The following is a 15754-nucleotide window of genomic DNA, read 5'->3' as shown; positions in this document are numbered from 1 at the left end:
ATTCTAAGTCTGTTTCTACTACTAAAACATTTCATGCAAATAATAATGAACATTTGAAGCTATATTTGTTATTTATAAAAAGCATTTACATTAATTTAAATGTCTAACTTAAAATACCCAAACTCTGACAGTAACATGTGATATTAGCTACCAGAACTAACGTTTTCAAAGTTCTTATGCCTGCATCTTCAGATGCTGCAGCACTTGAAGACGGAGGCGTAAGAACTTTAAAAACGTTAGTTCTGGTAGCTAATATCACATGTTACTGTCAGAGTTTGGGTATTTTAAGTAAGTTTAAATGCCTAAATTTATGAAATATTAGTTAGAAGGTATAAGTTATATATTGTAATGAGCAGTGACTTGTAAGTTAAAAATAATTTAACTTTCTTTAATAAAATTTTAGAAATGATTAATTTATAAAATTATAATTTTTTTGAGAATAACTAACTTACTGATTGTTTATTTTTTAGTCCTTGATACAGTGGCTTATAAAAAAGTAATCATATAATTTTGAATAATATTACACATTCTGTTTTAATTAGGAAAATGTATAAAATCAATATCTTAGCTAAAATAAGTCATAAATTATTTTATTTTAGGAGAAGCCAATAAACAAATCAATGATTATAAATACAAGTTAAAGAAAATGGAGCAAGAAATATCTTCTTTACAAAGTAATGTAAGTAGAAATTTTCTTTTACTTTCAATATTGATTCATTAAATATACATTTTTAATTAAAATCCCCAACTACATTTTATATGAAAAACCGTTTAATGAATTGAGGATTCGCATAGTAAAGGTCAAAAAATTAATCTAAATCTTTTCAATTACATATATCAGCATATAAGTTGATGTCTATATTTTCAGTACAAAATTTTGGTTAGAGTTATACCTGTCCTATAAGTCAGTGGTTGCCAAAGTGGGGTATGCCAAGTTTCCCTTCAAAATGTATGTGTCCTGTCCGAAGTCTGTCAAATCTTAGTTATTCTCCCAAAGAAGTAGACTTGTGATCACTTGCAATCATACACAGAAAAAATTCAAATTTGCAGGTAGCAGGAAATTTAGCAAATTTTATTATATTATAGGGGATGCAATTTATAATTCTTTTCATCTTAGGGGTATGCAATCAAAAAAGTTTGGAGATCACTGCTATTAGTCAACTCCAAATTTATGGTAGGCTAAAACCAACATATAGATACAGTATACAATTGCCTATGACAAAAGTGTATAAGGTCCTATCACTCTCATTGACACATTAATTGTAAAACATTAGTATGAGCTGTATAATATATATCAAGGCCAACCAGAGGGAGGGGCAATGAGTGTACCCAGGCACCTTGTAAAAAGAAAGAAATTTTCAAACATCTAGTACAGGGGTTGGCAACCTTTTTTGGCTGTGGGTCAAAATCAACCAAAATGTGCATATTAAGAAGACATTTCGGGTCAGTGGTATTTTTATTTTAAAACAGTCTTTTTTGGTGAATAATAAGATAAATTTTATTGAGAAAATAATTTGAATATGCTTAAAATAATAATCATAAAAATTTAAACTTTAGAATTAAGTATTATTAAAACAAACATAACTGAATGAATCATCATCCAATTCAATAACATTAATATTAGAATTTAAGGACAGTAAGGCTTTTACAATAACTGAATGAATTTTATTTTTCTCTGATATCGATGGCTCCCAATTACATCTGTGCATAAAGTACATATCAATTTGTCACCATTTTCGATATATCCATACTTTTCTTTGAAATAATCTTTTTTGCTTTTTGTTTGTCCATGGTGATAATTTGTTTTAAATAATAATAATTATTTCTCTGTGTAACTATAATTGCATCACTATTTTTGCACTACTGAACAAGTGCTAGAACTGAGAGAACAACACTAGTGTTACCACATGTCTGTTAAGGAATTGTGAATTGGCGTTGCCAAACTTATCAATTTCTCCTTGAAATTATGTTACACTTTTTATTTTTAAAAAATAAAAATGCATGTTCCTTACTGCAATTTAGTAATCAAAATAAATAATAAAAAAATAACAATAACATTTATGTTTCAGTTTATGTCTTCAAGTATTTGTTTCATATTTAGGTTTTATATACTGTATAATAATTTATTTTCAGAACTCAAGTGGGTCATTTGAAATGAGTCACTCTGTGACCCACGGGTCATAGGTTGCCGAGGCCTGGTCTAGTATCAAATGAATACTGACTGATATATCTTCTAGAACATTTTAATTCAATGTATTATATATGTATTTCAAGTTGTTGATACGAGCTCAATGTCTCTTCCTTAGCTACAATCGATAAAGGTGTTTGATAATATTACTTTATTATTTATTGTAATAATTTTAGATGTTTAAAACATGTCTTCCTTGTACACCTCCCGTTAAATATAGTTATGTCCTTGCTGAAAAAACAATTAATAGAAAAATTTTAAATAATGCTTTAATTTTTAAATAACTACCAATACTGTTCATTATATTATATCTACTTAAATACTACAAATGCTAAAACATCATAAAATTCAATATTTTAAACAATATACACTGATACTTTTGTGATTGTTTGGGAATTCCCTCCATTACTTAAACAACATACTGCCACTGTAAAATTTGAAACAATGGAATGAGTATGATAAATAATGGATATATAAATTAGCAATAGTTGTACTGTACAAGTATATCTTAAATTTACTATTACAAACCACAATTTATAATGTGATTTGATAAGTTCAAATAAGTACTTCTTAACAGTGTTGTGGAGCCAGAGTCAGATTTTTTTGGGAGGAGCTGGAGTTGATAAAATTCTTTCAACTCTGACCTCAAAGTTTACTATTGGTAATATATGATATTAATCAAAAAATATTTTTCTTATTAGTATCTAAAGAAATTTCTGAGAAAAAAATACTTAGATAAATTTATCTATCTATCAAAATGATATTAATCCATAAAGATCATTTCATAGCAAAATGTTATGTGTATCTCATACAACATGTTCTATACTTTCAAAAAATACTTTTTATTAATTTATGGCCCCCCAGTGGCTGAATGGATAAAACCACTGAACACTTGTAGTTAGTCGTAAGATTGTGCCTGGAAAGTAAACACTTCAGCTAGACACTTCTCTTTGGTAGCAATATGATATCACTTTGAAGCTCCCAACAATAAAATTTGACTTTCAATTCAAGTGCCATGATTTTTACTTGGTGCAATATCTTTTTATATCTCAGATATTTTACTTTGGATATCAAACGTTTTTTTTTTTTTACTGCCATTATTTGTGAATATTTATTATAGCATCAATAACATAATTTGGTCTTAAAACAGTCAATAGAGAAACCAAGATTAAAATCTAATTGCAACAAACTAAAAGAGGAGGAGAAAACTGAAAAATGTAATTAATAGGATTGTTTCAGCTTGTTATTCACTGGTTCGTTCTTGGGGATTGATTGCACCCATCACTTCAAGAAGAAGAAATTTTGAAAAAAAATCAATATATTAAAGTTCTACTATAAGCTTAAGTTTAGTCAACCATCAGTAGGAAATTAACTATTCCCATTGTAGCTGGAGCTGGAGAAACTATTTTACAGACCTATTTATTACATCATTCATCAAATTTTTTTTTTTTTTTTTGCATTTTATTGTATTTAATTTTTTCTTGAAAATATGAAAAATTCATTTAAATTTAATTAATCAACTAATAACAGCCAAAAGAATTCCACTTTTAAGACATAATATGTTCTTTATGTACTCGAAAGTTTATACAGAAAATTTAGATTAAAATTAAGGGTGAGAATCAAAAAATGGATACAACAAATTTACCTCAGAAAAAAAGTCATACTAAAATTTTTGATACCCAGTGGTATCTTTCTCATAAAAAGAATTGCAGTGTGACATTTTAAAAAGAGGGTAAAGTTGGACTGTTTGTTTACCGACTCCACCACACTACTTCTTAATATGAAAAAATAAGCTAGTTGGAATCATTGGTAATACCTTGTGTGATAGTGGATATTAAAAAAAAAAAACAGTTCTTATATAATAATCAACATTTGTATGCATGGATTAAGATCTGATAATATTAATTGAATGTGGTAAAATTTGAATGGTGGCCTGGTATTGTTTAATTAAGTGATGGAGAGAGGTGTTCTTATTTTTCTGATCATCATCATCCAATTCAATACCAATATTCACTGATAATCTTGAATTTATACTTCAAACCATGCTTGAAATTTAGTGATCTGAAAACATTCCAACCAATTTGAGGACAGTAAAATTGTAAAATATTCTGATAAAAACAATGTTATCGAAAGCATCTTACTATTGATTTTAATCAACTAGAAGATTCCTATTAGTTGTGAAACAGAAGCAGAAAATAAAAACCATGCATGTATTGTGCAGATTATTCTGCCAAAAAATCACTTTTTGAATCATATAGATTGTACAGACTTAAATGTTGTTTTCAGTATGTGTGGAAGCTTGCTAGAGTAATTTCTAGCAGTGAACCCAAGACACAACACAAAGAACATAAATAAATTTCTAACAATTTGATACTGTTGTTTATTTTTATTTTTTTACACTTCTAAATTTACAATTATTTTTTAACTTCATTATGTGGACATGCCAGCACATAAGCCTTTCTATGAACTTGTGTTCATATAAATATAAGAAAGTTATGATTTAAAAAATTTGAAATAAAACACCTAGTTGTAGTCTACTTTATGATGAGATTAAGGTCAATCAGTATGACCTTCTTTGGCTAAAACTGTTTACAGTATTTAGAGACAAGCTATAAGGTATAAAAAAAACTACCATATAAGTTGACTAGTTTTAGATATGCTTTTTACAGTTAAAAGTTGATTATTAATGCATAAGCTAGTATTTAAATTTTTTAGGTTTTTGTGCATTTTGTGCAAAATGTTCAGTTTTAGAGTGTTTCTTTATAATTTAGATGATTAATGTTAAAAAGTTGAGATTTTGGGATGTCTACTCATTCATTTTGGTCTGCTTATAATTTAATAATTATTTTATTTTTGCTTGAAAAAATTTAAAGCTATTTTTTTCTTTTTTGTTGATGACTTTAGATTGCCAGATTAGAAAGTCAAGTCACAAGGTACAAAATGGCCACAGAAAAGGCAGAGAAAACAGAAGATGAATTAAAGGCAGAGAAAAGAAAAGTGCAAAGAGAGGTATACAAATGCTTTAAACATCAAGTTTATTAAATGAAATGACTGTTTGCTTATCAATTGATATTTTTCACAGTTTCGAGAGGCTCAGGCAAGAATTGAAGAACTCGAAACGGCCAACAAACATCTACAAAAGCGAATTGACAAATTAAAGTCGACAAGGAATGCCCTGATCAAAAGTTAAGCTCTTTGACATTCAAAAGTCTTAAGGGAACGAATGTGATTGACATATTATACATGTTTGTAATCATATTTTGAGTGCCTCACAATTGTATAGCATCGGGTGCTAAAACGTTCCAAGTGGTTTAAAAAATTGAGCTTCGGCCTTGTTTAAGAGATAATGTACGTGGCGGATCGAGTTCCGTCCGGGAACGACGTAACCGCACGTCGTGTACAATGTTGTAATGGTTATTAAATTTATTCCACTAGTTGACAAACAAGGTCGATCGTTTTGGCTCGACTCATAATTGTTTTAAACTCGATCCAAAATGTATTTTACTTGTAACAAGTTGTATTTGTTTCTTCATTTGTTTCGTAGTTAACTACTTCCAAAGTGCCATTTTTTTTTTTTTAATTTTGTTATCCACACAGGGAAATTGTCAAAATTTGTTCATCTGTATACATCATATTTTTTTAATTCTTTCAAAAATCATCACTAGGATTGTTAAAATTACTACCTTTTATTATTATTATTTATTTGTAAATGCCATTTTTTCATTCTGTTGTTTAAAGAAAGTGATATTTTATATCCTTAAAGTTTCACATCGTGTTGTACGTTGTTGCTTTTTAATTGTGGAATTACGGGTCCTGTGATTTCACGTCATTCTAATGTTAATAAAGAAACAACCTCGATTATTGTCTTTACTGAAATTTTGAAAATTTAATGTATCGATCTAAGATACAGTTGAAAATACTTAATTTATTTCCATCTCAGTATATTTTAGAAAGGAAGATTTTAAGAGTTTGCAAAGAATTACTTCCTAGTAAAATGTATTTTGTGGATCACGGCAATTAATATGCATGTGTGTAACTGCTGAAACAATAAAATTTACTTGTTACTTAATTTTACATATCTAAAGTAACCACCAAAAAACAATTAGAACACTCAATACATCAAATTCAAATATAGGATATAAATAATGAAGGAAGTAAGATTATTAAACAAAAATATTGTTCATAGTATAAGCACAAAATGTATTTACTTTTTGACCTTCACACAGTTAAACTTGATCATCACTAAAAATTTCAGTACAAAAATTCTTGTCAATACAATCTACCAAGTTTTTAAGAATTGGATACTGAAAAACAAGAAATCATAACTATCCAAAAGATTTTTCTCTTCAATTTTATATACCTAAGAGTGTAAAATGTTTTTATTAAACCTCTAACTTGCATTATATTCGTATTGAACTGGAAGGTGTGTGTACAGTATTTTATGTTGACATGTGCTAGTAATCTCATGTTAATGGACCAAGTGATAGGCCACAACTTATTGAAAAATGTTGCCAGGAGGAAGTTATAAGATGTGGCTCTTCCCTACTTTGCAATTAAGATAAAACAATTTCTGAATAGAGTTTTCCAGATAATAGATTGGTTCTTATCCCATTGGACTTTTCCTCTGGGATTTTGTGAATAATCAAGTGTATCGTACATCTGTGCATAACTTAAATGATTTGACACAGAATCTGTCAGGCTATCGACAGTGTCACACTTCACATGCTATTGAATAAATGACTGAAGTAGAATAAATGTTGGACATACGCTATGCCATTGTTGGTGCACATATTGAAGTGTTTGTACTATAACAACTTTTTAATTTATACTCTCTTCTTTTATTAAACCTCTCATAACCTCTTGTAAGCCAGATGCCCTGTATGTGGACTATGATTTTAATATACATCATCAATATAATAAATTTAAGATTTTATTACTTCTCACAATTTTGATAGCATATAAGAAGCCGTACATCCTAAAAAAAAAGGCTGAAAAAATTGCCCTGCATCTTATGTGAAGTTATGATCTCCCATAGACTAATGAATTTCCCAAATGGCTTTCATTAGGCTACAGGTAATCTGTATCTAACTCGACTCAAATAAAAATGTTATTGTTAATTAAATATATAATTTATTATAGCTAAGCAGTTTTTGCATGTTTTCATGAAGACTATTTTAATGGTAAGCTTGTTTAAATGACTTTTTAAATTCCTGCTTCTCCTTGATAAATAAAAGCATGAATTATATTCTGGTTTAAAGAAGTAAAATAACAACAACAAAAAAATTTTGAGTCAAGTGCCAAAGGTGTGGAATAGCTTAAAATGCATTAATTTTTTTCCTAATTGTTCCATGCTGAAATGGGAGTGCATCTTATATGCTATAACATATGGTAATTTACACTAACATGAAATGGAAAATGTATTTTGACTTTTAAAATTATTTCTACAGTGAAACACCATTTATATGATTTGCATTTATGTCATTTTACACTTGTGTTTGTGATAAATTCATTACACATCATTTCCTTTCTGATAAATATGTTTTTCAAAAATGCATTGCATTATTTATTTTCAAACCCCTCTGCATTCCTAGAATTGACCTTACACAATGTATTACCTATCAGAGGGAGGATTATTAATAGCTTTGCACCCATTAGACAATAATTTATCAAAAAAACCTGTAGATATCTCCTAAATTATCTTGTAAGAGCAAGAGAATACGGTAAACAAAATAAGTTTATTTCGGAAAGTATTTCAATTTACAATTCTTACAAATTCTACATTAGTATCATTAACTTTCTTAATAGACGTTCAAAAATAAAGATTTGTAGAGGGCAATATATTATCATTGCTCATTAGGCAAAAGTAATTTTTGAATAACAACTGGTAATTATCTAACAGTACCTATTGCTTTCACAATCCATTTTCAGGCTGCTGATAAGGCATGCCTTAATATCAGAAAGGCCATGAAAGTGGGTGAATGAATTCAGGAGGAAAAGACTGTTCATTTCTGCATTTAAAAAGTTCTTATTCAAATGAGAGAATGTTACACTAACTCAATTTTACCTGAAAAATTATATCGACCACCTAAACTTTTTGTCTGTTCCAGGACATGAGTATTTGCCTTTCCCTGTCAATTGTTCTTTTCAGTGAGAAGGGTAAATCTGTTTGGAGCTTTGGGTGTGTTCTCACAAATCACACAAGCACAGTCACAAAAACACCACATTGGTGAAGCACAGAATAATTATGCAGTGTATTCTGTCAATTCCGCCTATTTGGCAGGAATCGATTGAAAATCTTCACAAGTTGATTGAAAAAGTTCTGTGTCCTTGGGATATGGGTTTTTATAAGGTTTGACCCTTGATTGGAACATTCCAATTGGTTTCAGACCCACAATCAATTGATTGGTCACTCATCTCGGTCTTGAATTTTTCCTAGAAAATTTCAGGCTGCAGGAAAGGTTAATGTTGAAGTTTAATCCCCAACCAGAGATGCTTACTGATCTTAGGACTTATATTACTTAGGAAAAGGAGCATGCACACTTTGATTTGAGTTATTTGAAGTTTGAAGTCACCCGTAAATTTGTCAAATAGCAAATAGTTCATTAGTATGTTTATGTTCTTTTGCTGATTTATTGGTAGAGGTGTCAAGTGCACACACACTTGGGGGGTCTCACAGCTCCTGCTCTGCTCCATACATTTATCTTTATCATTCTTCAGACAACTGAACACTGTTCTATTTATCTTAAACACCACTGCTAAACTGGTACTTCTACTCCTCTGCCTCTTTATTTTTGTCCATTTATTTTGTTGTGAACTTTTTAAAATTCTCTATTTCATTCCCCCTCAAACTGTAAAATGATGCTGTTAAAATACAAATTAAAAAGGAGGATTTGGAAATGTGATAAATCTATGTCCACCACCACTATTTGCACTAGAGCCCTAAATACTGCTGTAACATAGTGCCTTGTTACATGCCATAGGACATGCTTGGTATATAAATTGGTAGATTGGGCAAAAGTGATATTACTGATAATACAAGACCATATTTGAGAAGCCAAAAAAATTAAAAATATAAGTAAAGAAATAATATAAATTTTTTTGGCCACATCTCAGTTGTGGTCAAAATTATGTCCATAAACAAATATTTCTCTCACACAAAAGTTATTTTAAAAATATGATATTCTTTCCATCAAAGACCAATTATAAGCATTTTTCAATCTTGAATGCTTTTTTCACAACACACTTTTATAATTAATGCTTGATATTTCAATCAAATGAGGATCTCGAGACAACCATAGAAATGAGAAACCGTGTTGATCTAACAAATTTTTCAACACCAACATCCAATTATATGTACAATTATCCATTATTGAACACAATTTATACAGACTGATAAAAGTTATGTTAAAGTGGTGTATAGTAGTGTATATAACAATAATTTTAACAGTCTAATCCAAAAAGAAACATTTGCTTTTATTATTAATACTGATATTCTAGAAACAGCAAACTCCAAATGCAACATATAAGCTGGAATTTTATGGTATAACAAAATTTCTTTCAAGATATTATGATATAAAGCAAGAACAATTTCCATTTTAAGTAATTGCCAATACAGGAGCAGCATAAAGTCATACAGATGAAATCACTGAATGAAATAATTTTATATAAATATAAGCAGAATTAATTTTACAGACAGAGCCCAGTGCCATTTTAGCCTTACCTATACTATAACGTTTAGCCTGTAATAACTGTCCCGAAGACGAAAATAATACTCCCAGGTATACATAATTCGAAATGATTTGTAAAAGCTGATTATTAAAGAACCATCTCTCTCTGGGTGATGGTGTTCAAGAAGGGAGGTATACTACCACTTTTGTTTTTGAAATATTTATAGTTAATCCATAGAATTCTTCTAGAATTGCAATTTTCTTTGGTAACATTTGTGGAATATTGGCAAGAATTAATGTCGTCATCATACATTAGTACATGTACCATACCTTAACCTGATCAAAGAGAGAAATCTCAGGTAATTCAGACTTAGCAAGTTGCACTATCAAACCATTAACATATAAATTGAAAAGCAGTGGGCTCAATCTCTCTATGCAAAACTCCAATCTTGACCAAATGAATCGGTTGTTTTGGCTGAAATCTTTATTCTTGCAGTAGTTTTGGCATATATATCAATTATAAGACCAAGAAACTATTCATACTCATTCTCTCTAATAGAGACCATAAATCTTTAGCAGTATCAAAAGCAGATCTAATCATCAAGTCCACAAAAACAGCATAAAGTTTCCTCTCTTTTTTTGCAATTTTAATTGCACCAATGCATTTAATGCAAATATCTGATTCTGGCAAGATCGGCCAGGTCAAAAACCTGCTTTCTCCCGACACAAAATATCATATTAATAAAAGATTAGAAGAATGGATTATTTAAATAAAGATATAAATGGTTCCTGTAACTGATAAACTAAAGATATAGGCTAATTTTTGGGACATGCTTGGTATTTTGGACACATTGCCTTTTTTATATATTGGAATAATCAAAGATTCAATCCATTTTCTGGAAAAGTAGAATTTTTTTTAACAGAGTTAAAAATTTCCGATGTAAAAAATTTTTGAAAAACACTTTAAATATTCTGTTCCAATAAAATCAATTCCAGGTGAGGTACCAAATTTAAAATGGTTAATTGCTCCTTTTAGGTCCTCCAGTGTAAAATTGTAAAATATTCTGATTCTATTGGATATACAGTTTAATCCATTTATAACGTCATCCATGGGACCGGCAATTTTTTTGATGTTATAACCGAGTGTTGTTATCTGCAGGGTCATAATTTCAGTCCAATAAAATGTACCAAGTGTGTTTAAGAATCTATTATAAACTCCATTCTAATTTTACATCATATGTTTTACCATAAAATTATTTCTTAATGGTAATACAGTATACTGTATCTATTATGATAATAAATTATTACTATCGTATGTATAAAAATGCAAACTACATGTTTAAATAAACTTTATTTACATTGGTGTAATTAAAAATTTCAAAAATTACATTTTATAAGAAATTTCTATTTTAATTAATGACTTGAAACTGTGTCACGCTTGATTCTTGTTGACTATGAACACAATACTAAATCTGTCAACTAAATAACAGGGAGAAGAAAAGCCAAGTGATCGTCGTAAGCACTGTATTGTGTTCGTAGTCAACACAAATTTCTATTTGTCTTAAGTTTCAATAATAGCAGAACTTCCAGTTTTGAGAATAATGTTGAATCAAAAGGCAACAAAAGGTTAAATTAATGTATGCCAATTAAAAATAATTCAATTATTTCTTTATAAACTATTTGATATAATATGTTATATTAAAAATAGAATATTTAACAATTTAGCATGAAGTAATTTAAAAATGAGCATGTAATAATAACTGATCGTCACGTCGTTTAAAAGTGGAGAATTTCACTCCACCGAAGTCAGGTGGAAAGAGTCGTTCTAGGAAAGTGAACTCTGACCCTAGGACTTGAACACACAGTATTTTTTTTTGTTAAATAAAATTTGGAAGTGCTTCAAATATGACGTTAAAACAGGGTTTTATGTCATTACAAGTGGGTTTTTTAACATTATCTAGCAAGGGCGTCGCCAGCCAATGGGCCAGGGGGGGCAAGATGATATAAATTGATAGAGGATATGAATTGTATGTAGGTAAAATAAAAACGATTCATAAATTTTAAGAAGCTTAAGAAGATTATTTTAATTAAAACATAATCTTCTTGGGTTTTTCGCGCGGGAATTATAAATCGGGCAATAAATGACTTAGCATTTAAATAATTTTTTTCGCATGTCTAGGGAGGGGCAACTGCCCCTCTGCCCCCCTCTGGCGACGCCCTTGTTATCTAGTATAGTAAAATCGTGGGACTGATAAAAATTTGATGTTATATTAGGGTTGTTGTTATATCCGATGATGTTATAATCGGGTTAAACTGTACTTCGTACACATCTGTCGACAATTGTTCATCATTAATAAGTAACAAATGATCTTTAGAGAATTTAGTGGCATAATAATTGAAGCATCTTCCTAAGGGAATTCTTGAAGTACCCAAATGAACTATTAATTATTTGCCAAAATATTTTAGAATTATTGCATGTCGCCAGTTTTCTATTTAAGTTCCAAAAATAAGACTTGTTTCTTTTGACATAATAGTTTATATTCTTTTAAATAATTTTTATATGAAACATAACATAATAATTAATTTCCATAGATTTTTTCTTGTGAAGTAACACTACCCATCATACCATGCATTGATTGTATGCTTTTGCATGTTAAGATTTAATGTCATAAATTAAATCTGGAGAAATTGTATAGCTAAGGTGGCACATCATTGGCTATGAGGTTTCTTCCATATTCATCTGATAAAACATTATCCAATGTAAACAGCAAGTGATTTAAATTCATCCTTCCATATTGCACGTTTACCAAAAAATTGTCGATTGGGAACTCCTGGGCCCTTAATCGAGTTTTTCGTGTTGTACTCGAATCGACATCATTGAACTCGCTCGTGTTACTATAACTCACATAATATGGTAGTCTCGAGTTAGACCCATTGAGTGAACTCGAAAGGCAAAGTGGAAATAAATCGTACTCACTTGGTTACGTATGTCGTTAAGCACGATGGGATTATTTACAATGCATCTGGATTTGCTACTATAATGATTCAACCAATCAACTGTAACAAGTCGTAAACAAATCGATGTGAATTAGTTTACAAGTGATACAGTTAGTTTTGTCATATAGCAATATAGTATGCAGAAACAATATGGAAATATCCAATGTTTTATTTTTTAAAAATAAGCAAAGAACAAAAAGAAATATTGGTTACATATATAGAAAATAATAAGAAAATGAATAGTGGAAAATTTGACAATGAATTTGTAAGAAAAAGACAATTTGATTTGTGGAGAAAATTAGTTGAAAAATTAAATGCATGTGTTGGAGCTATTATGCCATCTGTGAAAGGCTTTTCTAACAATTGAATTTTTCCATGTATGCTATCAGGAAAACAAGCATTTACATTCATTATACAGTAAACATGTTTGCATCACATATCTGAAAAAAGTATATTGAATGAAATTAAGTATTAATTCTATATAAGTGTTGTTAGTGTATCATAAAGTTAAATGCATACCAATATTGGATCCACACATGCAATAAGAAATCAACCAACATTTTCTTGGAAGATGATATATTGTGATATTCTGAATCAGAATAAAATATATTGGTTGATAACTTATTGCATATATGGGTCCAATTAAACAGTTGAATTATGCTATGAACATTATAAAATTATTTTCAGCAATTCAATATAAAAACACAATAAATATCAAAAGTAACTTTTTAATTGCTAGATATATTTTGATATATATAAGTAATGCAATATTTACCAATTGCACATTAAGAGAGCGGTATCTTTTTCTAATAACGTATGTATATATATGTATCCAGAACATATATATATGTTCTGGATAATTGATAACCTCTACAGATGGTGATAAAATTGCTACATGACAACAATCAATTGCCTCTATTACACCAGGGAAAGAGTATTTTTGATAAAATCTGAAATGAAGAATTTACAATTATTATTACTATTAAGAATGCCACAATATTGTTAATTCACTTACTGTTGTTTCAATCATGCATGATCTTGTATGTTGAATGGAATTCTAACCCTATCATTTAATAAATTAGTCCTTATAGCTTTTGAAACACTTCTAATAACTCAACTTACTGATTTCTGGATTATACTTATGAGTAAAATCTTGGCCTATTCCTAACTGGTACAAACCACAGGAAAAAAACCTTACAACTGCCAATACCTAATGAACAGTTATAAAATGCATGATAAATAAAACAGAATCAAACTTACTTATAAATGCTAGCAATAATCATTCAGAATAAAAAAATACTATTATACAATACACTTAATATAATTTTAACACACTCAAATTTAAAGATTACATTAAGGTTTTAATTCTAAAAGATTTAATTCTTTTACTAAAATTAACAATGTCTACAATTTATGACGACATACACTTATGCAATTTTTACTCATTTAATTATTACTAGAGGAAGATATTTTAAATACATATATTGTAATATCATTTATGAATGTGCTAAATAATCATTTATTATATCTGTATTGTATTAAAATAATTTAAACTTACTCTAGTTTGAACACTTAATGTGGATCTTCTAGTCTGCTCTTTTGGTGCTGGTTGAAGTGTATTTATAAGATTTGATGCCACTTTCTTTAAAAGCCTAAATAATCTACTGAAATGTTCTTTTTGTGAAGATCAAAGGCATCTATTCGTGGTCAAAAAATTCATTACTGTCTTAACATCTTTCAGCTCTTTCTAATGCTTCAATTGCGATCAGAATAGCATATCTGTCAGCCATTTTCACTTTCACGTAATCTCACATGCTCAACTCAAAGTAAATAGGAACTCACATGGGGAGATGGGAAATCACAAGTTATAACTCGTGGTTTTCCATCTCACCATTCCCATCTGAAATTAGTGGTCTCAATTTGACATCAGTGTGTGAGATGGTACTACGTGACACTTTCAACATGTTGGGAGTTGTAACATGAAAAACTCGAGGCTAAGGGCCTGATGGTATCAAAGGGATAATTGAAAGAAAGGCTCTGATCACTCACCTGTTTATCTCTGATAAAACAGATCATTTACAATATGAAAATGTATTTCTTGTGATACTGTGATGAAATCAAGTACACTGCCTCCTTTAGTTACATGGTATGTAAAATTATACCTTCTTTACCTCCTGACAATAAACCATTTAATACAAAAGACCTGTATTATTTTTGTGAGAATAACAAAGTTCCCTCTATTATTAATGGTAGAATCTTTCGAAACTCTCAAAACAACTTGTTGGTCACCGGTAAAACAACAAATAATCGGGATGTCCCCATTACAGCATTAAAATCAAGTTAGTTTTATGTAATCAAGTAGTTTTTTTATAAGCAACAAAGTATTCTTGAAATCATCATCATAACTGTTGTCAGGCAGAATATAGCATACTATTAACTTAATATTGGTTAATTTTTTGGTATTAAATGTAAAATCAATACAAATCATGTTCAAAATATCAGTTTAACCTTGGATACTGTGTTTAATCTGAGCCCGACAATTAAGCCTCCACTGGATCTTCAAGGTCCTTCATGGCTACAAGATATCCAATGATAAATTTTATAATTAGAAAAGAACATTGATTCAACTACTGAAGATTATGCCATGTTTCTCTACCAGACAGAATATATCCATTTTGTATATCAGATTCCAGAAATTATGGAAACCTGCAATATTGAAGTTTATCATAATCATTATTATCCAAATAAAGAACTTCATATTGGTCATTCTTGTCATTTGTTATTATGCTGTTTATCATTATAAATCATATCATTAAAAAAGACTGTTTACCATCTATCTGGAAAATTTCACCTTTGTAATTACAAGCAAATGTCTTATCATCTATAATTAATTTGTTGTTTT

The 15754-nt window shown here is 29.4% G+C and overlaps 1 protein-coding gene across 2 annotated transcripts in view; it reads left to right on the top strand.

Moving 5' to 3' along the window:
* The window catches only part of LOC136985199 (leucine-rich repeat flightless-interacting protein 2), a 50403-nt gene extending 44357 nt beyond the window's left edge, over positions 1-6046 (top strand). For both annotated transcript variants that reach the window (XM_067282422.1, XM_067282423.1), the window contains 3 exons: positions 600-679; positions 5093-5197; positions 5271-6046. In XM_067282422.1, the coding sequence (XP_067138523.1) occupies positions 600-679; positions 5093-5197; positions 5271-5378 (293 nt within the window). In that variant the 3' untranslated portion in view covers positions 5379-6046. The remainder of the gene's footprint in view (positions 1-599; positions 680-5092; positions 5198-5270) is intronic.
* The last annotated feature ends 9708 nt before the right edge of the window (positions 6047-15754 follow it).

This window comes from Centruroides vittatus, unplaced genomic scaffold (genome assembly GCF_030686945.1).
Source record: "Centruroides vittatus isolate TY-2023 unplaced genomic scaffold, ASM3068694v2 contig_955, whole genome shotgun sequence".
Lineage (NCBI taxonomy): Eukaryota > Metazoa > Arthropoda > Arachnida > Scorpiones > Buthidae > Centruroides > Centruroides vittatus.
The sequence above is the reverse complement of the archived record's forward strand: the minus strand, read 5'-3'. Positions and strand labels throughout refer to the sequence as shown.